The following is a 26,517-nucleotide window of genomic DNA, read 5'->3' on the forward strand; positions in this document are numbered from 1 at the left end:
CTCTCTCTTCTAATTTTCTGTCCCACACCGCCTGTTCTCCTGTGGTCACCATCTCTCATTGTTAGTGACTGTTTATATGCTCTATATTGATGTTAAAGCTTTGCTTTTGGGTCTCTCGCCTGATGACTTGATAGCCATTTCCTCCTCTCATGACTGACATTACATTTTGCTCCTGGAATGTTCAAGGCATTAATTCCCCTGCTAAGAGATGTAAACTTATTACTTATGTAAATCTGATGATGCAGAACATCAAAAATGATCTATGCTCCAACAGAAAGTTTTAGCCTTTTCCTCAGAATCCAAAGGTGTGGCCATATTGCCTCAAGAGAATAATTCCTGTTACAGTAGTCAGTCAGACGGCAGACCCTAGCGGCAGATACATTCTAATTGTAATTGAATTATTTGGATATTAATATACGATATGCTGTTATGAACCGGTGACAGTCTGCGGTGGCTCCCTGTCCGGCGGCTGGCCTTAATTGTGGCAGAGGACTACTGGTGTGTTGCAACTGAGGGGGAGCGAATGACTGTGCGGTGGGTGAGGCTTTATTAACAAGGTCCCTTTCTCTGGCATGTCTGCAGTGCTAGGGTCCACCATGTTGAAGACCAATTTACTGTGTTCCAATGAGATGTAGTCTGTTTCGAACACTCCCTGAAAACAGTCAGTTGCCACCCAGAAACTCCCATTTCCAGGGGGTCATTCCGAGTTGATCGCTAGCTGCATTCGTTCGCTGTGCAGCGATGAGGCAAAAAAACGGCACTTCTGCACATGCGTATGCGGCGCAATGCGCACGCGCGACGTACTATTACAATGAATGATGTTTCACACAGGGTCTAGGGAAACTTTTCTGTTGCACTGCTGACCGCAGAGTGTCTCTAGTACATAGCGACCAGACAGGCTTTGTTTGGGGTAGAAACTCTGTTTCCAATATATGGAAGGCTTTATTGGTCTTACATTTTGATGATATACAGGATGACACTGAATGTCCTTTTATCACTTGACGCTGAGAAGGCATCTGACCTGGTAGTGAGGGATCATATTTTTGAAACCCTACGCTGTTATGGCTTTCCCCTTCAAATGATCCTCCTTCTAAATATTCTTTACTCTTCTTCCACTTCCAGAAAACAAATAATTTTATCTCAAAATCTTTTACCATTTATAGAGGCACTCAGAAAGGTTGCCCACTCTCCACTCTGTTATTCACCTTGGTTTTGGAACCTTTCACCATCTCTATTCACTCCAACACACTATTCCATGGTATTTGTTCAAGTAACCAAGAATTGAAGCTGTCTCTCTTCATGGACGACATGCTGCTTTTTGTATCCAGCCCTGCTGTTTCCATCCCTGCTATATTAAACAAAAGTAACGATTTTCACTCTTTTGCAAGATACAAAACTAATTGTCAAAAATCTGAGGTCCTCCCGCTTACATGGCCTGATTTACTTCTGCAATGTCCCCTCCTGAGTACCACTTTGTGTGTAAATTTATCTAGATTGAAATAATTAGTTATTTTTATTACCCCTTCCATTTATAAAATGTATTTTGCCAACTTCTCCATGGTCATTGATAGGATTATCCAGTCTACTCTGCACTGGATGAATCTGCCCCCGTTATTGATAGGCAGGACAGCAAAGGTTACAAATATTTTATTTCCTAAACTTGCTTATCCTTTACAAATGCTCCCTCTGGTGCTTTCAAGATTCAGAGGAACTAGAGAAGGCTGGAAAAATCCCAGTAAAAATATAAGAAGAACATGTGGAAAAGAGGTGTATATAATATATCCTCAAAAACCCTAAGTGAAAGCGAGAAAGCACTTATTTCAAAGAGACTGAAATTTGCCCCCTCAAAAGAACCTGAACTATATGACTTATTTATAGAGCTCAGCAGATATACCCGAGATTTATGTAGAAAGATACTTCTTTAATAAGAACATGAAGAGAAATGGAGAAGTTGCATCACCCATTCTGCTAGATAGCCAAGATCAAGGAGCATTAGATATACTAAATGAACTCTGCACTGAACAAGAATCTACCCAAGATATTGTTTATGATGTGAATTCTACTAAATCCAGATTTAAAAATAAATCCGAATTCTATCCGACCCAACATAAAAGTGGTTATATTGAGACTTTTTATGCGGGTACTCTTAGTGATTTTAGAAAATGATGTACCTCTACCTATAAAAATAAACAAAAGTATAATTTACACCCAAATGAAAGAAAAGCACTTAAAACCCTAAAGGATGATAATTCGATCATAATAAAGACAGCGGATAAGGGCGGCAGCGTAGTCATACAAGACAAGAATGACTACATCAGTGAGGCCACTAGACAAATGAATAATTCCAAGTTCTACACCATACTTCCCAAAGATCCTACAGTGGAAAATATGAGTCAACTAAAAAGTTTACTCGATGATGCACTATAAAAGGGGACGGTGTCTGAAAATGAATATAATTTTTTGTTTAATTCACCTCCTATTATCCCCACATACTATCACTTACCTAAAATACACAAATCTCTTTCTTCACCTCCTGGGCGTCCTATACTTTCTGGAGTGGGCTCAATAACCACAAATTCATCTGCATTTGTTGACTCATTTTTACAACCTCATGTTTTTAGATTAAAATCTTATATTAGGAAGGACTTCCGGTTCCATCTTTAGCGGGGATAACAGCAAGGTAGTGCTGCTCCTCTGAGCCAGCAGCTTCTCCGTCCACTACCACCCGGTAACGGGTGCCACCAGCCGAACCACCGCTAGTGGGGGAAGATTCCTGGAGTGCATGATGAGGTTTATGATCTTCTCCATGCCCACTAAGCAGAAGCACCGCCACCGGGATCAGATGAGCCACGGGTCCAAGATGGCGGCCGTGGCTTCTCCTCCAGCCTCTCCCACTGCTTCCAATCCTTCCTCTTCCCTGGCTGTTGAAGCTGGGATGCCTCCTGATCCCTCCTGCTCCCCTCTGGCCTGCTATGAAGATATAGTTTGAGCTAATAAGTCCAATATGGCCCCCCCTTATGCAGAAGCAAGCTGAATCATATAAGGAGGCTCTGCAGGAGACCAATGCTAATATCCCGCAGCTTACCCACAGAGTGCATTCTGCTGAGGTTACATTGGGAGAGAATTTCCAGGATGTTTCCACCCTTAAACAACAATATGAAGACCTGCATAAGCAAGATCTCCAAATTTTGGATAAGCTAGATAATTTGGAATTCAGGTTGAGGAGAAATAATCTCCATATTGTGGGGCTGCCTGAGTCTCTAAAAGGGGAAGTACTCACTCAATTTTTAACCACTACTTTGCTGGACCTTTTGGATGTGAAGGGCTCTTGCTTGGACTTAGTTGTGGAAAGAGCGCACCGTATAGGCCATCTTCGTAACAATTCGGATTCCAGATTCTTTACAAAGTTGAATGTGCTGACAACAAAATCACACAAAAATTATAGATGGAAATCAAAATTATTAACCCATGGAGGTCTGGATTTGGAGTCACACTCAAAATTAAAGTGGAAAAACACACTACAGGTTGATCCAACTTTGATGTAATGTCCTTAAAACAAGTCAAAATGAGGCTCAGTAGTGTGTGTGTGGCCTCCACGTGCCTGTATGACCTCCCTACAACGCCTGGGCATGCTCCTGATGAGGTGGCGGATGGTCTCCTGAGGGATCCCCTCCCAGACCTGGACTAAAGCATCCACCAACTCCTGGACAGTCTGTTGGTGGATGGAGCGAGACATGATGTCCCAGATGTGCTCAATTTCCACTTTAATTTTGAGTGTGACTCCAAATCCAGACCTCCATGGGTTAATAAATTTGATTTCCATTGATAATGTTTGTGTGATTTTGTTGTCAGCACATTCAACTATGTAATGAACAAAGTATTTAATAAGAATATTTCATTCATTCAGGTCTAGGATGTGTTATTTTAGTGTTCCCTGTATTTTTTTGAGCAGTGTATATATTATATACACACATACATATACATACATACAGCTCTCCACACTCACTCAGATTTCCCCCACAATATAGCTATCCCCACTTACACAGCTCTCGCCTCTAATATTGCTATCCACTCCTCACATAGCTCTCCCCACTCACTCAGATCCCCACTTACACAGCTCTCGCCTCTAATATTGCTATCCACTCCTCACATAGCACTCCCCACTCACTCAGATCCCCACTTACACAGCTCTCGCCTCTAATATTGCTATCCACTCCTCACATAGCTCTCCCCACTCACTCAGATCCCCACTTACACAGCTCTCGCCTCTAATATTGCTATCCACTCCTCACATAGCTCTCCCCACTCACTCAGATCCCCACTTACACAGCTCTCGCCTCTAATATTGCTATCCACTCCTCACATAGCTCTCCCCACTCACTCAGATCCCCACTTACACAGCTCTCGCCTCTAATATTGCTATCCACTCCTCACATAGCTCTCCCCACTCACTCAGATCCCCACTTACACAGCTCTCGCCTCTAATATTGCTATCCACTCCTCACATAGCTCTCCACACTCACTCAGATCCCCACTTACACAGCTCTCGCCTCTAATATTGCTATCCACTCCTCACATAGCTCTCCCCACTCACTCAGATACCCCCACACACAACCCCCCCTCCCTTTATACAGATCTCTGAGGGGATACAGGGGGCTGATACTATGGGTCATATGGGGCTGGTACTTAAGGGCACAGGGGAGAGGCTCTATGGGACAAAGGGGCAAGAACTGAGGGGGGACCGGAACTGAGGACGGACTGAGTGGTCACAAGGGATTGGCACTGAGGGGGCACATTAGATTGGTATTGAGTGGGGACTGGCACCGAGGGGGCACAGGGGAAAAGTTACTGACTGGACAGATTATATATATATATATATATATATATTTATTTTACACACACACACACACACACAGAAATCTGGATTGTCCCCCTCCTCACATTATAGCTTGCACGTAATAGAATGCTATACTTTAGTGGTTCATCATACAGTGCCAATTCTGCTGCTCCTGTTCTCCCTGCCGCAGATATATGGCCGGATTAAGCCTTGGGGGGCAGGGGGGTATACAATATGCTTTAAATGTTTTTTGCTATAAAGATGAAATATCTTGAAACATTGACAAATGGATACACAGTCTTTAAACACAAGAGTGGGAGTGCCGTCGGTGGGAACTCATGCCGCGGACAGGAAGGGGTGTGTCTCGCTCCTGGGGGTGTATCTGACAGCAGCCACCAGGGAGGGAGAGATTACAGCCTTTCTGTATGATCCAGGAAAGTGGTAAAAAAAACTGGAACAGTCCGGATCATACGGGGAGGCTGTAATCGCTCTCTCCCTGTCTCCCTGGTGACTGCTGACACATACACCCCCCGGACCGGGATAGACATGTGCTCAGTACAATCTCCAAAATAACTAAGATCGCTGCACAGGTCGTCTGGTACGGCGTTCCAGTTTTTACCAAACTGACACCCACCCACACTCAAGACTGACAGTACCTTGCTGGGACAGGAATGTATATACTATAAGAAAAGTACTTTTTTTTTTTGGCTACATTTTAATATTACTTTTAATAAACATTTTCTGTATAGCTGCTTACTTTTATTGTAGTTGATCCAGGACTACAGTAGCAGTGGTTAGTGGCAGCTCCTCCAGCAGCTCCCTGTATTGTCACAACTGCCTGCCTGCCAGAGGCTCCACTCCGTGTCCAACTCCCTTGTAAAGGAGGCAGGGGGCGGAGCTTTACAGACTGGCTGGCAAAGCATGGAAGAGGCCGTTGCTGCCTGGCTTCCTGTTGCTTCACAGACTTTCAGTGACACTTGTTGTCACACTACATACAGCTAACCCAGAGAAGTAAGGGGGCGGAGCCAATGGCGGCACGCAGCATCTGAGGCAAGCTGCACAGCTGCATCATTCACAAGCCATCACTGATGTCTCATGAAGGCAACTGTACTCACCCCCTGCCCCCCCCCCCCTTAATCTGGCTCTCAGGCTCTGCACAGACTGACAGCCGCGTCAGCCTCCCTCTCTCCTCTCACACTGTCTCCCAGCCGGCTGCTCAGTAGGCTCTAGGTTGTGGTCCGACGCAACTTCCATCCACGACCAGGGCACAGCCAGCACAGCGGAAAAAGTCACCAGGTCACGGAGGAGGAGCGCACGCTCGGTGGCTCCTCTATTATTGCATTCTGAGAAGGGCACAGAACGGGAGACAATGGGCTGGAGCCCGGCGGCAGCTGACTCCGTTGTCTCCGGCAGTTCCGCCCCTGCTTATGGAGCTCAGTGTACAGTCAGCAGAGTCAGTGGCTCAGAGATCGCAGGGCGGACACTGCCCCCTCCCCCCCCCCCTTAGTCCCTCGCTGCAGGCAGGCTGTTGCCAACATTCTCCTGTAAAAGACAAACTCTAAAATAACTAACTAGAAAAGCTCTGTAGAGCTCCCCTAGCAGTGACCGGCTCCTCTGGGCACATTTTCTAAACTGAGTTTGGTGGGAGGGGCATAGAGCGAGGAGCCAGCCCACACTGTAAAACTCTTAAAGTGCCAATGGCTCCTGGTGGACCCATCTGTACCCCATGGTACTAATGTGGACCCCAGCATCCTCTAGGATGTAAGGGGCCCTACCAGGGACGTGCAGTCAGGGGAGGCAGTGCCTCCCCCGTCATTCTTAATTAAGATAATACAAAGAAGATACTTATGACACAGCTACTGTGTCATAAGTATATGATTCACCCCTTTATATTATTTTCATTATTGTTATTTGCTTAAAAGATATACTTTTCTGTGTTTCGGAGGCACCGCTCTCGGTGCCTCCTGCTGCCATAGAGAAAGGGCTGGAATGGGGGGGGGGGGGGGGGGCAAGCAACGGGCAGTAAAAGCCCATTCACAAATCCCTCTGAGCGGCACTAGTAGAAGTGCCTCTTTGGGACAGAGGCGTGCTTTCAGCCCATATGAAAGCACGCCCCTGTCACTACAGCAGCAGTCATTGGGCAGTGGGCAGGGCCGGACTGCCTGTTCTGCAGATGGCCCCTCCTACGCTGCCCACAGCCGCTGCTTCTGCTCTCCGCCAGCCTGATGCCCACTGCGCCGCTCCGTCACCCGTGTTGCTCCCCCGCTCTGCCACTACCGCTGCTGCTGCCCTTGGGGGAGGCGGAGGAGTGAGCCCGGCAGCACCGCAAGACTTCCCCCGGGAGAAGCCCCCTTCCTGCGGACGGCCAGCGCAGGGGGTAAGGGAGAGGACACAGCAGGAGACAGCGGGGGAGAGATGGCCCCTCCCCCGCTGCGAACCGCCGCTGCTGCTGCTTCTACTCTCGGTCTGCTCTCCTAACAGCAGGACCACCCAGGCGAGAGGGGGGGGGGGGGAGATTGGGCTAGGTGAAAAGAGACTGGCTAGCTCACCCCCAGATCACTTTGCCTGCAGCTCACCCCCAGATGATCTGTGGGTGAGCTGCAGTCCAACTGATTTGGGGGTGAGCTGCAGTCCAAGTGATCTGGGGGTGAGCTGCAGTCCAAGTGATCTTGGACTGCAGTTCACTCCCAGATCACTTGGACTGCAGTACACCCCCAGATCACTTTGACTGCAGGGACAAGAAGGAATATATAAAATAAATGTAAAAAAATGATATATTTACATCACAGCCGCCCGCCGCCCACTGCTGATCAACGCTCACTGCTGCATGCTGCACCGCAACTGAAAGCTGACCACCGCAGATCACAACTGCCAGTGGTCAGAGGGACATCAACGCCGCAGCAACAAAGGACAGCTTAGTACCGCCGCATCCCCTGCAGACCATGGGCTCCTCCGCCACCGCCGCCGACAGTCCCTTCCACACCTCCGCTGCACGTATCAGGTAATGTTCCCCTGCATTCCTATGTCCCTGCTGTCACTCTCTCTGTCCCTGCTGTCACTCTCTCTCCCTGTCCCTGAATTGTGGCTCATACCGTGTGTTGTAATGTGAATTTTTGCTCATACCGTGTGCTTTAATGTGAATTTCGGCTCATACCGTGTGTTGTAATGTTAATTTCGGCTCATACTGTGTGTTGTAATGTTAATTTCGGCTCATACCGTGTGTTGTAATGTTAATTTCGGCTCATACCGTGTGTTGTAATGGGAATTTCGGCTCATACCGTGTACTATAATGTGAATGTCGGCTCATACCGTGTGGTAAAATATGAATTTCGGCTCATACCGTGTGCTGTAATGTGAATTTCGACTCATGCCGTGTGCTGTAATGTGAATTTCGGCTCATACCGTGTGCTTTAATGTGAATTTCGGCTCATACCGTGTGTTGTAATGTTAATTTCGGCTCATACCGTGTGTTGTAATGTTAATTTCGGCTCATACCGTGTGTTGTAATGTTAATTTCGGCTCATACCGTGTGTTGTAATGGGAATTTCGGCTCATACCGTGTGCTGTAATGTGAATGTCGGCTCATACCGTGTGGTAAAATATGAATTTCGGCTCATACCGTGTGCTGTAATGTGAATTTCGACTCATGCCGTGTGCTGTAATGTGAATTTCGTCTCATACCGTGTGTTGTAATGGGAATTTCGGCTCATACCGTGTGCTGTAATGTGAATTTCGACTCATGCCGTGTGCTGTAATGTGAAATTTTGCTCATACCGTGTGTTGTATTGTAAATTTCGGCTCATCAGCACTAGATGGTATAAGGGGTCCTACTACACTGAAGGACACACACCCTTTTCCGGAGGCGCGCGCATATTTGCAGCCTTCACTTTTTCATACTCCTACTTCAAAATTTCCACTTCGTCCACTGTGTGTGTGTGTGTGTATATATATATATATATATATATATATATATATCTATCTCAAAACGCAATTATACCTAATTACTGCGCTGGTGCGGCAGCCCTTTAATTCGATCCTCCTGTTAGTGAGGACCATACAAAACAACACCTCCAGCAAATTGAATCAGAGGGCGCTCTCAATCACTTTAACTGGTTACCAACTAAAAATTGACCAAATGATTAAAAGCAAAGTATTGCCCAATCTAGACAGAGGTAACCCTTTTTCACAATTACAGATCACAATATATGTCAAATGTACAATAGTGTAGGGTTTCTTTTCTCTCTGTCTTCAACCCTGACGCGTTTCGTCCTTCGTGGACTTCTTCAGAGGGATGGTCAACACAGCTGGTAAAACATACATATTATAATGTATAAACAAAAATATACATATTACAATTTACAAACAATAACAATTAAAATACATAAATTTATACTTATTAGAAAATTGTTAAACTAAAATACAAGATATTCAATAGATCGAGCAGGAGATGAGGATGTTCCATACTAGCTGGTCAGAGAACATATGCAGGAGAGTGACATATTGTGTAACTTCACTATACATGCAGTGTGTTATTTTACTACACCGTTCCATAGGGATAAGATGATAATAACAAATTACATGAAGATGAAAGATTCCATAAAGTACATACCAAATGGTCAGTCCATGAAGCAAATATATATGAATTCAATGGGTTGAAACACTGTAATGCTCAATAGTGTTGAACACTTTCTACAAAACGATATGTTATAACTATGTTACATTCCCTTCTCATAGAAAAAGTACCATTATGCACTCAGCATATATATTACTTACAGACTAAATTAGCAAAGGACCTCTTTCCAAAAAACACGCTGGTCCAAATGGTATATGGGTAAATATCCTATACATAGAGAGAGAAATTCTTTATAAAAAAATAAAATAAAACCTTTCTCTATGTCTAAATATAATTGGAAACACTCAATAATTTTAGCAAGACTAATTTGCAAAGTCATTATACATACCCACTTTGGGTGAGCCTCAAAATAATGATGTGTGAGAGAAATAGGCCACCTGAAAATCATTAATTGATATAATCTATTAGGGTGGATATTTTTTTTATTTTTTTTTTAATTATTATTATTATTTTTCTCTCCCTTTTTCCTCCTTTTCCCCCTTCTATCCAATTACTAATTGATTAGAATTAAATAAACTACTATTAATTAGATTCTCATAATAAAAATAAATATAAATTGAAAAAAGGGGACCAAGTCCTATACTTACAGATACAGCAGTAGTTCCTATGTGCTCTCCCAAGTGCAACTGACTGACTGTGTGAATGGTAGGGCATTATATACCACTAACCACTCCCACTGAAGAATGATGGCCAAACACCTTTTTTTTTTTTTTTTTGTAAATTAACAATCTGCCAGCTCAATTGGAGAAAACACAGGAACATAGGAAGAAGTAAATATTATATACTTTCTAGTGAAGTGATAATTCTGTGAATACGTGAGTGTTAAACCTAATTTAAGAAATATATAAAATTGACTGGAAGTGACATTACTGACACCCTTTATGGGGGATATAAAGTGTTTAGGTGAAATAAATCACATTTAATATATAAAAATATAAAAATAGGTTTCAAAAACCCTATGAATAACTATTGCACTGTGTCACTAATAAAAGATAGAAAGACGAACACCGCGTTTATGCGTTCCACCAAATTAACCGGTGGAACGCATATTACCCACTTCCGGCGAAAGTAGCACTCGCGCTACTGGTCGGCGGTGGACCGCAAACGTGAGCAGCGGGACACAGCCCAATCCGTGGCTGCTGCTGACATACACAGCGGCCACACATAGGGCACAGAGGGACAGCAGATGCCGCTGGCACATAAGTGATTAATACAATATGAACCGATACCAGGCGCTCCTTTTGAACTTCCGGAAGTGACGTTTGCGCTCCACCAACCCGATGGTGGAACGCAATTAGAAAGTGAACATATTGTCATCTCTATATACTAATTATGACATAACTAAATTGAGAAAACACACTTGGTGTCTATTAAAGTGAATGTAATAGTGTCTATTAAGGTAAATTATTAATATAAATATTTAAATGGATCCTAGCTTAATATCATCCCTTAATTAAAAAGTAAAAAGATGTGGCTCATTATACTTCTATTTAAACGACTATCTTAATTTATAACGAGGGTTTTCCTTGAGAGTAGTTAATTCCATATGAAAATATGCTACTTAATATTTAAAAAAGGGCTAACATACCATCCTGAGTATATCACCATAATATTGTGAATATAAAAGTGTCTGTTAATCCCTAATACCTCTTTGCAACCATAATGGATTTGATAATATATATCCAGATAGTAATTAAATAGCCTTTGCATATATCCAATAACTATCTGCAAGTTACAATTTATAGAGAAAAGTGCTCAACAAATAGAGTCAAGTCTATTCCCCTGTGGACTGTCCATATAAGAGTCCATAAAGGTACTGTTCCTTTACATTATTTCAATTCCACAAGTCTTATGAAAGCCCAGTATAACTTCTTTATCAAAAACAAAAAGCCTGACCAATTAGTGATGCAATTTACTAAGAACCAAAACTTAAATCAATAACACATATACCCGAAACAGAGTTTATAAGGGGACAACTATACTATATCTAAAGAAACGATACAATGTCGAGTCCCTCATTCAACCCTCGAGGTGACATTGTGTTCAGAGTATAAATCCAAAAGGTTTCACGACGAGACAATGTTAGGTCTATATTGCCTCCTCTATTATGAGGCCTAATTAATTCCAAAATGGTAAAGCTGAAATTTTTCACATCTGAGTTATGCACTTCTTTAAAGTGTCTTGGAAGGTTATGTGAGACTACTTTGTTCTTAATACTTCTCAAATGCTCCTGAATTCTAATTTTAGCCTATCTTTTGGTTTTCCCTATATATGATAGACCACAACCGCAATCGATCTTGTAAATCACATATTCCGTTGTACACGTGACTCTATCCTTGAGCTTATAAAGAAAACCATTATCCAGTTTGACTTGGAATTGAGATTTTGACATGTATTTACAACATATACAATGTAAGCAAGGGAAACAGCCCCCCCTGTTCCCCAATGTAGATCTGGTGGAGTTGATCGGCTCTTTAACGGGCTTAAGTTGGCTGGGTGCTAGTAAATTCTTCAGATTACTGGCCCTTCTATAAATCATACAGGGTTTATTAGGAAGACTGGGTCCTAATACTGGATCCTTTAAGAGAATACCCCAGTGTCTTTCCATGATCTTTCTTATGGATCCTGCATCACGGCTATATTGCGTGATGAAGGGTCTGTTAGAACTGGAGAAACCATCAATTTTTGCTACTCTATCTTGTAGTAAAGTTTTTCTTTCACGTCGAGATGCTTTAGCCCTAGATTCTTCAATAAACCCGGGGTCGTAACCACGTTCAATGAATCTTTTCTTAAGAACCTCAGATTGTGACCAGTAATCTGAAATCCTGGTACAATTTCTCCTAATTCTCAAAAACTGAGAATAGGGTACGCCTTCCTTCCAAGCTGGATGATGGCAACTGGATGTGGGTATATAGCTATTGGCGTCTACTTCTTTGAAGAAGGTTTTGGTGGATATCTTGCCACAACTGGACCCTTCTAATTCCAGATCTAGATAATCAATCACAGACCTGTTAGATTTATGTGTGAATTTAAGGTTCACATCATTTGTATTCAAATGCAAGATAAATTTGTCAATACTCAGGTCATCACCATGCCAGATGAACAGGAGGTCATCAATGTACCTCCTGTAGAACCTAATGGAGGAATTTTCATAACAAGTGCCGTAAACATATTGTGCTTCCCACTCACTCATAAATATGTTAGCATATGAGGGTGCGAATTTAGTACCCATGGCTGTTCCCTGTTTCTGCAGGAAATATGAACCATCAAATTCAAAAAAGTTGTGTTCCAAAATAAATTTGATGGACTCAAGAATAAAAGCAATCTCTTCCGGTGATTTATTGGGATCTCTCTTGAGTACATCATTAACAGCTTTCATACCTTTGTCATGGGGGATAGAAGAATACAGTGCTTGCGCATCAACAGTGATCCAACAGTCCCCCTCAGACCACACATGATCTTCCAATAGTCTTATGACACTTGCGGAGTCTTTAAGGTATGATCTGGACTCTTTAACATACGGTTGTAATTTGATGTCCACAAAATGCGAGACATTAGCCGTCAAAGAGTCTACTCCCCCGATGATGGGACGCCCCGGAGGGTGATTCCTATCCTTATGGACTTTGGGTAGTTGGTAAAACACAGGTATGATGGGCTGTTTGGTATTTAAATAATCTAATTCTTCTCTACAGATGGAGCCTGAGTTATTCGCCTTATGTAACAGTGTCTGCATAGATTCCTGAAATTCTACCAAAGGGTTATGATTCAGTTTCTCATATGTATTGGCATCATTAAGGATTCTATAATAAAACAACCGATCCTCCCTTATCTGCTGCCTTTATAATGAGATTTTGATCTTTTTTCAAACCTTCGATGGCTTTTAATTCCTGAGTGCTAAGATTATGGGTATATTTCTTACTGTGAACCTTCATATCTGAAATCGTCTCTAACTGATTCGTAAAAGATTTCCAGGTGGTTGCCCTTAGACTCTACTGGGTAGAATTTCGAAGGGAGGGAGACTAAAGGTTTGGCTTGTGGTTCGTATGATAATTTGGGTACTGGGTTTTTCAGAAAATGACGTTGAATGGTCAACTTTCTTATATATTTATTCAAATCTATGAATAAATGAAACTTGTTGACATTCTCAGTTGGAGAAAATTTCAGTCCTTTATCTAAAACCGAGGTCTCGGCTGAAGAAAGTTCCTTCTTTGAAAGGTTGATGATCCCTGACGTGTTTTTTCGTGACTCAAGAGGGCTTTCCTTTTTTGGGGGGTTTGGTCTTCCCCCTCTCCTTCCTCGTCTCCCTCTTGATACCCTCTTTTTATACCTTGAGGGGAATTCATCCTTCCATGAGGAGCTTCTATATGCGGCCTGAAGGTTAGATGTCTCTCTCTGCGTTCCCCTAAAAAATGGGTCTGTCTAGGAAGGGGGGAAGGTGATCTCAATGTGGCATACCTATTAGACGTATATAGACCTTGTTCTCCCCGTTCCTCACCATACGAAGGATATCTATCTTTCCTAAAAGTGACCTGAGAAGTATATTGTTTCCTCTGGACTCTGGCATGATGGTTATCCCATCTCCTATCATAAGGTGATCCATAGGAAGGTCTTCTTTCCTGTCTGTTCTTAGATGTAAATCTTTCAGACTTGTGATTGGCCCTATCATTTCTAGGGTCATTGTCTCGATAGACATTATCAGGTTTTTTCTCAAAGTTGGACCAATTCCGTATCCTACCGTTAACATAATCGTTCTTATCTCTAAGGAATTTTTTATGTTTGCTATTAACAATCTCATATTCTAATGTGTCCAATCTATGTTGTAGATCGTTAGCATCACGCTTGAACTCCTCACTGGATTCAAACCTCTCCATAGCTGATTCCAGTTTAGAAATCTCCTCATCTGTTCTCAATAATTCCTTTTTCCTTTCAGCAATTATCAAACTCATTAGTTTAACTGAGCATTCATCCAAAGTGGCATTCCACTCTGACATGAACGATTCCACATTGCTACCAAAAGTGGGCAGTTTTATAATCCTAAGCCCTCTGGGGATCCTTCCCACCTCTAGATATTTCTCTAGGGTGGTGATGTCATACCACCCTTTTAGTTCTCTGGTGGCTGTCACAACTGAGGGCCTGAGCTGACGGGAGGCAGCCTCAGTTGTAGGGGCTGAGATGTACCGGAACCTGGGAGGTTGTATCAGACCCCTGGACATGTAAGTAACATGAATAATAACTGCCCGAAGGCGTGACCACGACAACTTGAATAAAAGTCAATGATGTTTATTATGACAACTCCGCAACACAGCAGCAGTAAAAGAAAACGTAAAAGTCAGCAAAGAATAAATACAGTTCCTGAGTACTACAGGATGGCAGGAGCCACAGGGCACTGGTAGTGTGAGATAGTTCTTATGATCTTCTAGATGGAAAGTCCTTACCAGGCCCGACTGTAGCAATGGAGATAACCCAGGATTGTGCCAGCTGGTGTTCCAGGAAAAGCTGGGTTGCTGAAGGTAAAACAGCTGCTGTGGATACTGGCTGGAACCAGACTGTTGTTAGCACGGAGTGGATACTGGCTGGAACCAGTTAAATAATAAATGAACTTGGGAGCGATGAAATATGAACTGAAATGTAGAACTTGAGAGCGGAGAAATAATAATACCGGTGGAGAGTGGTAAAGTGTAGAAAGGACACCGGCCCTTTAAGGGAAGCTGTACTCTGCTGGAAGCTGAGCTGGAAGCAGGTAATGTTGTAGCTGGAAACAGATGAATCCACAATGGATTGGAGAGTCAGGCTACACCGCAGGTGGAATGCTGGTGCGGGTCTCTATGGTGGAAGTCTTGAGACAGGAGCTGGAACCTGGAAGACAATCACAGGAGAGAGACAAACAGGAACTAGGTTTGACAACCAAAGCACTGACGTCTTCCTTGCTCAGGCACAGCTTACTTATACCTGCAGCAAGGAAGGGGTTGGCTAGGCAATTATGCAAATCAACAATACAGACAGCAGATTGGTGGAAATGATCAGATGACAGAATCCAAGATGGCTGCGCCCATGCAGACACTTGGAGGGAAGTTTGGTTTGTAATCCATGTGGTCTGGGAAACAGTAATGGCGGCGCCGGCCACCGGAGACAGGAGACGCCAGGCTGATAGATGCACATTTAACCACGCGGGCACAGCGGAGGCCGCGGCTGATGAAAACACCACTCTGACACTCTGCATGTGGAAACTCAGGAACAGCGGGATCCGGTCCTGGAACGCTGAGCCCGCCTTAGGAGGCATCTGAAGGGTAAGTAATGGCGTCCAGATACCCGGATCGTGACAGCACCCCCCCCCTTTAGGAGTGGCCCCAGGACACTTCTTAGGCTTTAAAGGAAACTTTGCGTGGAAATTTCGGACCAAGGCAGGAGCATGGACGTCAGAGGCATTGGTCCAAGAGCGTTCTTCAGGACCATAGCCCTTCCAGTCAATGAGATACTGAAGTTGACCGTAACGGTGACGTGAGTCCAGGATCTTGGCCACTTCATACTCAACGCCTCGTTGAGTTTGGACTTTCGGAGTTGGTGGAAGTGAGGAATGAAACCGATTCAAGATTAGCGGTTTCAACAGGGAAACATGGAATGTCCTGGGTATTTTTAAGAAGGGAGGTAACTGGAGTCTGTAAGCAACAGGATTGATGACTTGATCAATTTTAAAAGGACCGATGTAGCGAGGTGCAACTTCATACTGGGAACTCTTAACATCAAATTCTTCGTGGATAACCATACCCGATCACCCACCTTGAGAGCAGGAACTGCTTGACGCTTCTTATCCGCAAACTTCTTGTACCTGAACGATGCCTTGAGCAGAGCTGATCGTACGCTCTTCCAGATATTGGCAAACTGATGCAAGGCGATATCCACTGCGGGAACAGAAGTTGCTGGAAGCGGTTGGAACTCAGGGACTTTAGGGTGGAATCCAAAGTTGGTGAAGAATGGTGTTGAAGAAGATGAAGAATGATACTGGTTGTTATGACAGAACTCGGCCCAGGGAAGTAATTGAACCCAGTCATCTTGAGAGGAGGACACATAGATGCGGAGGAAGGCCTCCAAGTCCTGATTCACCCTCTCAGTTTGACCATTGGTCTGAGGATGGTAAGCCGTGGAAAACTTTAACTTGACTTGGAGGACTTGACATAAACTTCGCCAGAATTTGGCTGTGAATTGAACTCCTCGATCTGAGATAATTTCTTCTGGAAGACCGTGGAGTCGGAAGATCTCTTGTATGAATACTTGAGCCAACTTGGAAGCTGACGGAAGACCGGTGAGAGGAATGAAGTGTGCCATCTTGGTGAACCGGTCAACTACCACCCAGATGGTATTGAACTTGTTGCACATGGGCAAATCTGTAATAAAATCCATCGACAAATGGGTCCATGGTCGACGGGGAACAGATAGTGGAACCAGTTGCCCCGCAGGCGACTGGCGGGATACTTTATGTTGAGCACACTTTGGGCAAGATGCAATAAACTCCAAAACGTCCTTTTTCAGAGTTGGCCACCAATAGGACCTAGAGATAAACTCCAGGGTTTTTTGGATACCTGTATGTCCGGCAAAACGGGAAGCATGGGCCCAATGCATGAGCTTCTTCCTTAGTGTCGGCTTCACAAAACTTTTCCCTGATGGGGGCGTAGAGTCCATCCCTACCGTGGAGAATGCCAACGGATTTATAATAGGATGCTTGTCTGAAGACTCTGACTCATTTTCTTGCTCCCATGAGCGGGAAAGGGCATCGGCCTTGCGATTCTGAGAGCCCGGACAGAACTGGAGTTTAAAGTCGAACCTGGAAAAGAAAAGTGCCCATCTGGCCTGACGAGGGTTGAGACATTGTGCGCCTTTTAGATATAGAAGGTTCTTGTGGTCTGTAAGGATGGTGATTGAATGAGAAGCTCCCTCCAACAGATATCTCCACTCCTCTAGAGCGAGCTTGATGGCTAGCAACTCCTGGTCGCCAATGGCATAGTTGCGCTCCGCTGGGGAGAACTTCCGTGAGAAGAAACTGCAAGGATGTAAATGACCATCTTTAGCCCTCTGAGATAACACCGCTCCTACTCCAACGGAGGAGGCATCCACCTATAAGATGAAAGGAGAGTCGATGTCAGGCTGTTTCAGGACAGGTGCAGAGATGATCCTCTGTTTTAAAAGATGAAAAGCTTGCATGGCTTCTTCAGACCACTTGGACGGGTTAGCACCCTTCTTGGTGAAAGCAGTAATAGGCGCCACAATGGTGGAAAAGTCTCGTATAAACTTTCGGTAATAATTGGCGAACCCTAAAAACCTCTGGACCCCTTTGAGGGTTAAGGGTACCGGCCAATTCTGGATTGCTTGTAGTTTCTCAGGATCCATCTCTAGTCCGGAACCGGACACAATGTACCCTAGAAACGGAATGGACTTGACTTCAAAGACGCATTTCTCTAATTTGCAGTAGAGATGATTGACACGGAGACGGGACAGAACCTCCTTTACCCAGAAACGATGTTCCTCTAAATCGTTGGCAAAAATGAGGATATCATCTAGATAGACCACGACATGACGGTATAGAATGTCTCTGAAGATCTCATTGACGAAATGCTGGAAGACAGCTGGAGCATTGCTCAATCCGAAGGGCATGACGAGGTACTCATAATGTCCGTCACGGGTGTTAAATGCGGTCTTCCACTCGTCACCCTCACGGATCCGGATGAGATTGTATGCACCTCTCAGGTCCAACTTTGTAAAGATGGTAGCTCCGCTAACTCTGTCAAAGAGCTCAGTAATCAGGGGTAAAGGATAGCGGTTCTTGATGGTAATGTCGTTCAAACCTCTGTAGTCGATGCACGGCCGCAGACCACCATCTTTCTTCTTTACAAAAAAGAAGCCTGCGCCGGCTGGAGAAGAAGAAGGTCGAATGAACCCCTTTGCTAGGTTCTCTTTAATGTATTCCTCCATAGAATGCGTCTCGGGGAGAGACAACGGATAAGTTCGGCCTCGAGGTGGAACCTTCCCTGGAACGAGATCAATCGGGCAGTCCCATTCTCTATGAGGAGGAAGGATATCAGCAGAAGCTTTACTAAACACATCCGTGAAATCTTGATATGGAGGAGGTGGAACATCAGACGACCTGGGGGAGGAAGAACAGACAGGCAACACTTTAAACAAACATGTCTTAGTACAGGAGGAACCCCATGCCAGGATTTGCGTAGTCGTCCAATCAATTGTAGGATTGTGAAGACGGAGCCATGGAAGGCCCAGGACCACAGGATGTGTGGCTCTTGGAATCACTAAAAGTGAAATAAGTTCGGAATGAAGAACTCCCACTCTCAGACGAACTGGTAGAGTCCTTAGAGAAATAACTGTATCAAAAATTTTACTGCCATCCACAGCAGTTAAGGAAAAGGACGAAGGAAGTCTCTCGGTGGGTAGGGACCACCGTTTAACATAGGCTTCGGTAATAAAGTTCCCAGCTGCTCCGGAATCCAGGAGGGCAATGACGTTCTGATAACGTTGAGCAACTTGAAGCGAGACTGGGAGTTTACAATCTTGAGGAGATGGAGAGGAGATGGAGAGGAGATCATTACTCCTAGCCGGCCCTCTCCTTGGCGAGCTAGGATTTGGAGTTTCCCGGACGTTTGGGACAGGCATTAATGGTGTGAGACGGAGCTGCACAATACAGACAGAGAAACTCGGAGAGACGTCTTCGGCGCTCAGCAGGAGTTAAACGGGAACGGCCAATTTGCATGGGTTCATCTTTAGTTGGTGACAGTTGGCGAGGAGGAGGAGCAGAAGATTTTGGAGCAGATGATCTTCCACGCTCAGTTGCTCTCTCTCTGAAACGTAAGTCAACTTTCGTACAAAGTGAGATTAGCTCATCTAACTTGGAGGGTAAGTCTCTGGTAGCTAACTCATCTTTAATACGCTCGGATAAACCATGCCAGAATGCAGCATACAGGGCCTCGTCGTTCCATGCCAGTTCGGATGCCAGGATCTGGAACTGTATAAGATATTGTCCCACAGTACGTGATCCCTGGCGTAAACGGAGAATCTCAGACGAAGCTGAAGTTACCCGGCCTGGCTCGTCGAAGATGCGCCTGAATGTTGACACGAATGCAGTGTAAGAAGATAGCAGGGTGTCGGACCTCTCCCATAACGGTGATGCCCAATCAAGGGCTGAGCCACTGAGAAGAGAAATAATGTAGGCAATTTTTGTACGGTCACTGGGAAAATTGCCAGGTTGTAGCTCAAACTGAATCTCACACTGGTTGAGAAATCCCCTGCAGAATCTTGAAGATCCGTCAAATTTTGCTGGCGTTGGAAGATGAAGACATGGAGCAGAAATGGGTAAGGTGGGTGGGGTTATAGCTGGAGTCACTGTGGTTGACGCACCAGACGCGCCTGATCCACGGAGAGTTGTCTGAATCCCATCCAGCCGAGTAGAGAGATCCTGGAGACAGCGGATGATGTGGCCCTGTGCAGCCTCCTGATGTTCTAGTCGGGCTGCCAGTTCTTGCATCGGCCTGGCCGCTTGATCCTGGTCTCCGGCTGGATTCATTAGGTCAGTGCTTACTGTCACAACTGAGGGCCTGAGCTGACGGGAGGCAGCCTCAGTTGTAGGGGCTGAGATGTACCGGAACCTGGGAGGTTGTATCAGACCCCTGGACATGTAAGTAACATAAATAATAACTGCCCAAAGGCGTGACCACGACAACTTGAATAAAAGTCAATGATGTTTATTATGACAACTCCGCAACACAGCAGCAGTAAAAGAAAACGTAAAAGTCAGCAAAGAATAAATACAGTTCCTGAGTACTACAGGATGGCAGGAGCCACAGGGCACTGGTAGTGTGAGATAGTTCTTATGATCTTCTAGATGGAAAGTCCTTACCAGGCCCGACTGTAGCAATGGAGATAACCCAGGATTGTGCCAGCTGGTGTTCCAGGAAAAGCTGGGTTGCTGAAGGTAAAACAGCTGCTGTGGATACTGGCTGGAACCAGACTGTTGTTAGCACGGAGTGGATACTGGCTGGAACCAGTTAAATAATAAATGAACTTGGGAGCGATGAAATATGAACTGAAATGTAGAACTTGAGAGCGGAGAAATAATAATACCGGTGGAGAGTGGTAAAGTGTAGAAAGGACACCGGCCCTTTAAGGGAAGCTGTACTCTGCTGGAAGCTGAGCTGGAAGCAGGTAATGTTGTAGCTGGAAACAGATGAATCCACAATGGATTGGAGAGTCAGGCTACACCGCAGGTGGAATGCTGGTGCGGGTCTCTATGGTGGAAGTCTTGAGACAGGAGCTGGAACCTGGAAGACAATCACAGGAGAGAGACAAACAGGAACTAGGTTTGACAACCAAAGCACTGACATCTTCCTTGCTCAGGCACAGCTTACTTATACCTGCAGCAAGGAAGGGGTTGGCTAGGCAATTATGCAAATCAACAATACAGACAGCAGATTGGTGGAAATGATCAGATGACAGAATCCAAGATGGCTGCGCCCATGCAGACACTTGGAGGGAAGTTTGGTTTGTAATCCATGTGGTCTGGGAAACAGTAATGGCGGCGCCGGCCACCGGAGACGCCAGGCTGATAGATGCACATTTAACCACGCGGGCACAGCGGAGGCCGCGGCTGATGAAAACACCACTCTGACACTCTGCATGTGGAAACTCAGGAACAGCGGGATCCGGTCCTGGAACGCTGAGCCCGCCTTAGGAGGCATCTGAAGGGTAAGTAATGGCGTCCAGATACCCGGATCGTGACAGTGGCTAATTTATCCATAGAGTTAAGGTAGCCAAAATAGTCCTCATCATTCTCCTCAAAAATTATATCTTGCTCGTCATCTACAAATATCTGTCTAACATTTTGTAATCTCTTAGTTTTATCCTTAAAAACAGGCATATTTGAGTCTAAAAAATATTAAGTATAAAAGTGATCAGCTGCAGCGTAAGGTAACTAACAGAATAGAACAATACCAAAACGCAATTATACCTAATTACTGCGCTGGTGCGGCAGCCCTCTAATTCGATCCTCCTGTTAGTGAGGACCATACAAAACAACACCTCCAGCAAATTGAATCAGAGGGCGCTCTCAATCACTTTAACTGGTTACCAACTAAAAATTGACCAAATGATTATGGCTTTACACAATTTATTAAAAGCAAAGTATTGCCCAATCTAGGCAGAGGTAACCCTTTTTCACAATTACAGATCACAATATATGTCAAATGTACAATAGTGTAGGGTTTCTTTTCTCTCTGTCTTCAACCCTGACGCGTTTCGTCCTTCGTGGACTTCTTCAGAGGGATGGTCAACACAGCTGGTAAAACATACATATTATAATGTATAAACAAAAATATACATATTACAATTTACAAACAATAACAATTAAAATACATAAATTTATACTTATTAGAAAATTGTTAAACTAAAATACAAGATATTCAATAGATCGAGCAGGAGATGAGGATGTTCCATACTAGCTGGTCAGAGAACAAATGCAGGAGAGTGACATATTGTGTAACTTCACTATACATGCAGTGTGTTATTTTACTACACCGTTCCATAGGGATAAGATGATAATAACAAATTACATGAAGATGAAAGATTCCATAAAGTACATACCAAATGGTCAGTCCATGAAGCAACCATATATGAATTCAATGGGTTGAAACACTAATGCTCAATAGTGTTGAACACTTTCTACAAAACGATATGTTATGTTATATATATATATATAATATCTCAGTGCCTCCCCAGCCAATGACTTCACCGCACGTCACTGGGCCCTACACACTTGTAGATTTGAAAGATTTAAAAAATGAAAGATATGATAGATGAAAGATTTCCCATGAACGATTATGTGCATACACACTGAACAATGTCTGATGAAAGATTTGAAAGATCTAGCTCATTTAAATACTGGGCATGGTTTTAGGAATGTGGGCAGGTCTTCTTTGTACAATAAATAACAGCATCCATTTTAAATCACTGCATATCTACTCTGTAGTTTGTTTGGTGCAGTGTATACCTGGTAAACCTTTTAGCACTACCCATAAATAAAGACTCCACACAATTTTTAGTAACAATTTGTAATTATAAATTTTAGAAAAATAATAAATTAGAAACATTCTGGGCTGGATTCATCGATTTTTGTGCCAATGAGTGCCATGACAGCAGGGATTACACCAATAGAGGCATCAGGCATTCCAACAATTAGCCAGATACAGTGCAGCAAAAACAGTGGTGCCAACATAACTGGGGATGAAGTAGAAGTAAAAGAATCTGAGGACAGTATTTCAAAAGTGCACATGAAATAAAAGCATTCCCAACGTTCTATTACAGGGTCAAATGAAGTGTAGAAAACCAACATTATGGTACAATTGACTTCAAGAAAAAACATATTGGATGAGGAAGGTCAAATATAAATCTGAAGACAGCAAACCTAAACGCAAATTCAAAAATTCAAAAACATTTTTATTAAAAATGTAGGTCGCCTTGAACAGTGGAGTGTGCACTCAACAGAGTGGTGAACACTCCACCTGAAGAGGTGCCAGGGAAGGGGGATTGTGGCATTTGGTAACCCGGAGCAGGATATGTGGGGTATTGTTGAGGAGGAATTACCGGCGCAGAATACATGGGAGGGTGAGTTGGGGGAGGGGCATAAGATGTACTAGGCACCTGTCTGGTATCTAACACAACGCCACTGTGGTTGGTCAATTCATCATCCTGGCCATGTGATATAATGGCATATACCAGACGCTGGGCGTATTTTTCAGAAGTGTGGGGTTCATCTCCGTCAACTCACAGGCTAAATGGTCTCCAATAGCTTCAAATCTATCCGGTCTGTTTTTTAGGACCTCCTCTGCCTGCCTCAGAATTGTATCTGACCTGCTGGACGAGACAGATCTTCTAGGGATAGCTGGCCGGCGTCTCCTTCTAGCCGGAAGCTGGGGTGTTCCCATCACCGCCTCACTCTCCTCCAGCTCCGGCCTTACAGTGGCTTGGTCTGCCGGCTCATCCACTGCAGGTTCCACGTCCAGCTCCCTCGAAGACAGCTGAGTTATCCAACAAAATGAAGAAAAATATGTGAAAATAATAAGGCAACAAATTAAACAAGAAACAGTGACATCTGTATTGTGCGGACACTTACCGGATCCACACTCTCCTCTTCCTCAGGCTCGAACATCTCGGGCGTGTTCGGCTCCTCCGTGCTCCGCGCTGTCCTCGAAGGCTCCTCATCCAATACGAACTTCATCAAGTCATAATACCATAATGTTGGCTTCTTGACTTGATCTGACCCCGCTCCTGAACGTTGGGAATCTTTGTATTTCCTGTGCTCCTTAAGAAATACTGTCCTCAGATTCTGGATCTTCCTCTTCACCCACTTGATGTCGGCACCACTATCTTGGGCAAGGCTGTACCTGGCCAGTTGCTGGTATGCCAGATTTTTCTTTCCTCTGTTGGCGTAATCCCTTGTTCCCACACACCACAAGCACTCATTGGCCTGGTAGAGATCGATGAATCCAGCCCAGAATTCACGGTTTGCATCCATGTCTCTGTGAAAGGTGAGATTTAATTTTAAAATATTAAAATCATAACTTAACACAGTAATCAGATATAATATAACATTGGCCGTGCCAGGAGACCATGGTATGTGTAGCTGCAAGCCATTGCAGCAGTTACTTTTCAGTACGGGAATTGCTAGGACCTTTTATGTTGGTCTGTTTATATTCTCTATGTACCTCTGTGACCAGGCCCAAGCCTGTGTCTGATGTCATTAAAGATACTGTGGTTATAACCTGAAAATCTGCCTACGAGTCCTTATTTACACTACCCATGTTACCAAAAAAAAAAAAAAAAATATATATATATATATATATATATATATGCACAAAATAATATAATAAAAATGTTTGTGTGTGTGTGTGTATATATATATATATGTAGAGAAAACAAATGGAGGCTGCAGGCAATGAGTACACGACTTATAACTCTTTTAATATGAGTATATGTATACATACATCTAGTTTCAGTATCATAGCACAGAGGGCTATCACTGGCGCCTCCGGACAGCACACACAGAAAGCCGCTACCTGCCGCTCATCAGATACTCCTGGTCTGAGACCGCACACCCTCGGGTCAGCCAAAAGAAGTGTCACACCCCCTGACGAAGTCCTTGGGACGAAACATGTTGGCATGATAGTGGGACACTGGACGTACTACGTCTCTTTGGCTTACCTGACGGTGTGCGGTCTCAGACCAGGAGTATCTGACAAGCGGCGGCTAGCAGCTTTCTGTGTGTCCTGTTCGGAGGCGCCAGTGATAGTCCTCTATGCTGTGTTACGCAAACTAGATGTATGTATACACATATACTCGTATTAAAAGAGTTATTAGTTGTATACTCACTCCCTGCGCCCTCCATTTGTTTTCTCTAAATGTGCATCATTGAGCTTGTGGTACGGCACTATCGGGAGGACGCTGCAGGGAAATCATTCAGTGGATGATAATCAGAAGCCTGTTTAAAAATTGACAATACAGGATACGTGAATTTGCGTGATATAGTTTTGACTTGTTTTATATATATATATATATAATACAAAAACGTACCTTATTAAAGCAGATTAGCCCAGTGATGTGTATATAACTGTGATTTGATTTCTGCTTTCCTGGAGTGGCAGTCCTTTGCTCCTGTGTAAATATATATTTATATATGCTTCACTTTTTGCACATTTTGTTATATTACAACCTTATTCAAAAAAGGGAAAAAATACACTTTTTCCCTAAAAATTCTATACACAATACCCCATAATGACATTGGGGTATATTTACTAACATTCGTAATTTTCGGAAAAAGGTCAAAGTTCAATCACGAATGACATCGAAAGTGTAAACTTGCAACTTTTTGAATTGATTACGACTAATTTACTATAAGTTGTCGTATTCTGCAGTTGTCGTATTCTGCATTTTCATTTGTTCCAATGTCGATGTGATTCGTGTTTTTTTTTACATTTTTTACGGCAGTGATTAGCAAAACACTGCCGACTTTAAAAAATGAATCTCGGCCGGATCTGTGTGATCCGTGCTGGGTTCATTTTTTTTTAATTTTAAACTAAACACTGTAAAATCTCTAAAAAAAAATTTGTGGGGTCCCCCCTCCTAAGCATAACCAGCCTCGGGCTCTTTGAGCCGATCCTGGTTGCAGAAATATGGGGGAAAAATTGACAGGAGTTCCCCCATATTTAAGCAACCAGCATCGGGCTCTGCGCCTGGTCCTGGTTCCAAAAATACGGGGGACAAAAAGAGTAGGGGTCCCCCGTATTTTTAAAACCAGCACCGGGCTCCACTAGCTGGACAGATAATGCCACAGCCGGGGGTCACTTTTATATAGTGCCCTGCGGCCGTGGCATCAAAAATCCAACTAGTCACCCCTGGCCGGGGTACCCTGGGGGAGTGGGGACCCCTTCAATCAAGGGGTCCCCCCCCCCAGCCACCCAAGGGCCAGGGGTGAAGCCTGAGGCTGTCCCCCCATCCAATGGGCTGCGGATGGGGGGCTGATAGCCTTTGTTGAAAATGAAAAGAAATTGTTTTTAGTAGCAGTACTACAAGTCCCAGCAAGCCTCCCCCGCATGCTGGTACTTGGAGAACCACAAGTACCAGCATGCGGGGGGGGAACGGGCCCGCTGGTACCTGTAGTTCTACTACAAAAAAAATACCCAAATAAAAACAGTACACACACGCCGTGACAGTACAACTTTATTACATACATGCACACTTACATTCATACATACTTACCTGTGTTGACACGAGGCTCGGTCCCCTTGTCCACGTAGAATCCATGGGTGTGCGTCATGCACACTGCCGGGGAAAAAACCTCTGCCCACCAATGTATATAATATATCCCCTGGCCACCAATGCATTATGTCCCCCGGCAGTGTGCATGCAGCATGTGTTCTCAGTACACAGCATGTCAATATGCATGCTGTGTACTAGGAACACATGCTGCATGCACACTGCCGGGGGACATTATGCATTG

The 26,517-nt window shown here is 44.1% G+C and overlaps 2 protein-coding genes across 2 annotated transcripts in view; both read right to left on the reverse strand.

Annotated features, from left to right (window-relative positions):
- Nucleotides 1-14,461, reverse strand: part of LOC135057129 (oocyte zinc finger protein XlCOF7.1-like) — a 105,302-nt gene extending 90,841 nt beyond the window's left edge. Inside the window, exons 1-2 of the mRNA XM_063963025.1 lie at nt 13,966-14,461; nt 12,063-13,217 (exon numbers count right to left, since the gene is read on the reverse strand). Of these exons, the coding sequence (XP_063819095.1) occupies nt 12,063-13,217; nt 13,966-14,461 (1,651 nt within the window). The remainder of the gene's footprint in view (nt 1-12,062; nt 13,218-13,965) is intronic.
- A 7,985-nt stretch (nt 14,462-22,446) lies between these two features.
- LOC135054659 (uncharacterized) lies at nt 22,447-24,114 on the reverse strand. The gene is made up of 2 exons (XM_063957900.1): nt 23,635-24,114; nt 22,447-23,539 (listed from the first exon to the last, which is right to left on the reverse strand). Exons 1-2 carry the CDS (start codon nt 24,034-24,036, stop codon nt 23,198-23,200), a joined length of 744 nt encoding a protein of 247 aa, XP_063813970.1. The 5' UTR covers nt 24,037-24,114; the 3' UTR covers nt 22,447-23,197.
- Nucleotides 24,115-26,517: the final 2,403 nt, after the last annotated feature.

This window comes from Pseudophryne corroboree, chromosome 3 (genome assembly GCF_028390025.1).
Source record: "Pseudophryne corroboree isolate aPseCor3 chromosome 3, aPseCor3.hap2, whole genome shotgun sequence".
NCBI classification, from domain to species: domain Eukaryota; kingdom Metazoa; phylum Chordata; class Amphibia; order Anura; family Myobatrachidae; genus Pseudophryne; species Pseudophryne corroboree.

Bases quoted from the DNA above. Each gene is read 5' to 3' on its own strand.
- LOC135054659 (XM_063957900.1), bottom strand. From the start codon at position 24,036: ATGGATGCAAACCGTGAATTCTGGGCTGGATTCATCGATCTCTACCAG. The intron at 23,540-23,634 runs GTAAGTGTCCGC...TGGATAACTCAG, and splicing joins AAGAGGAGAGTGTGGATCCG to CTGTCTTCGAGGGAGCTGGA.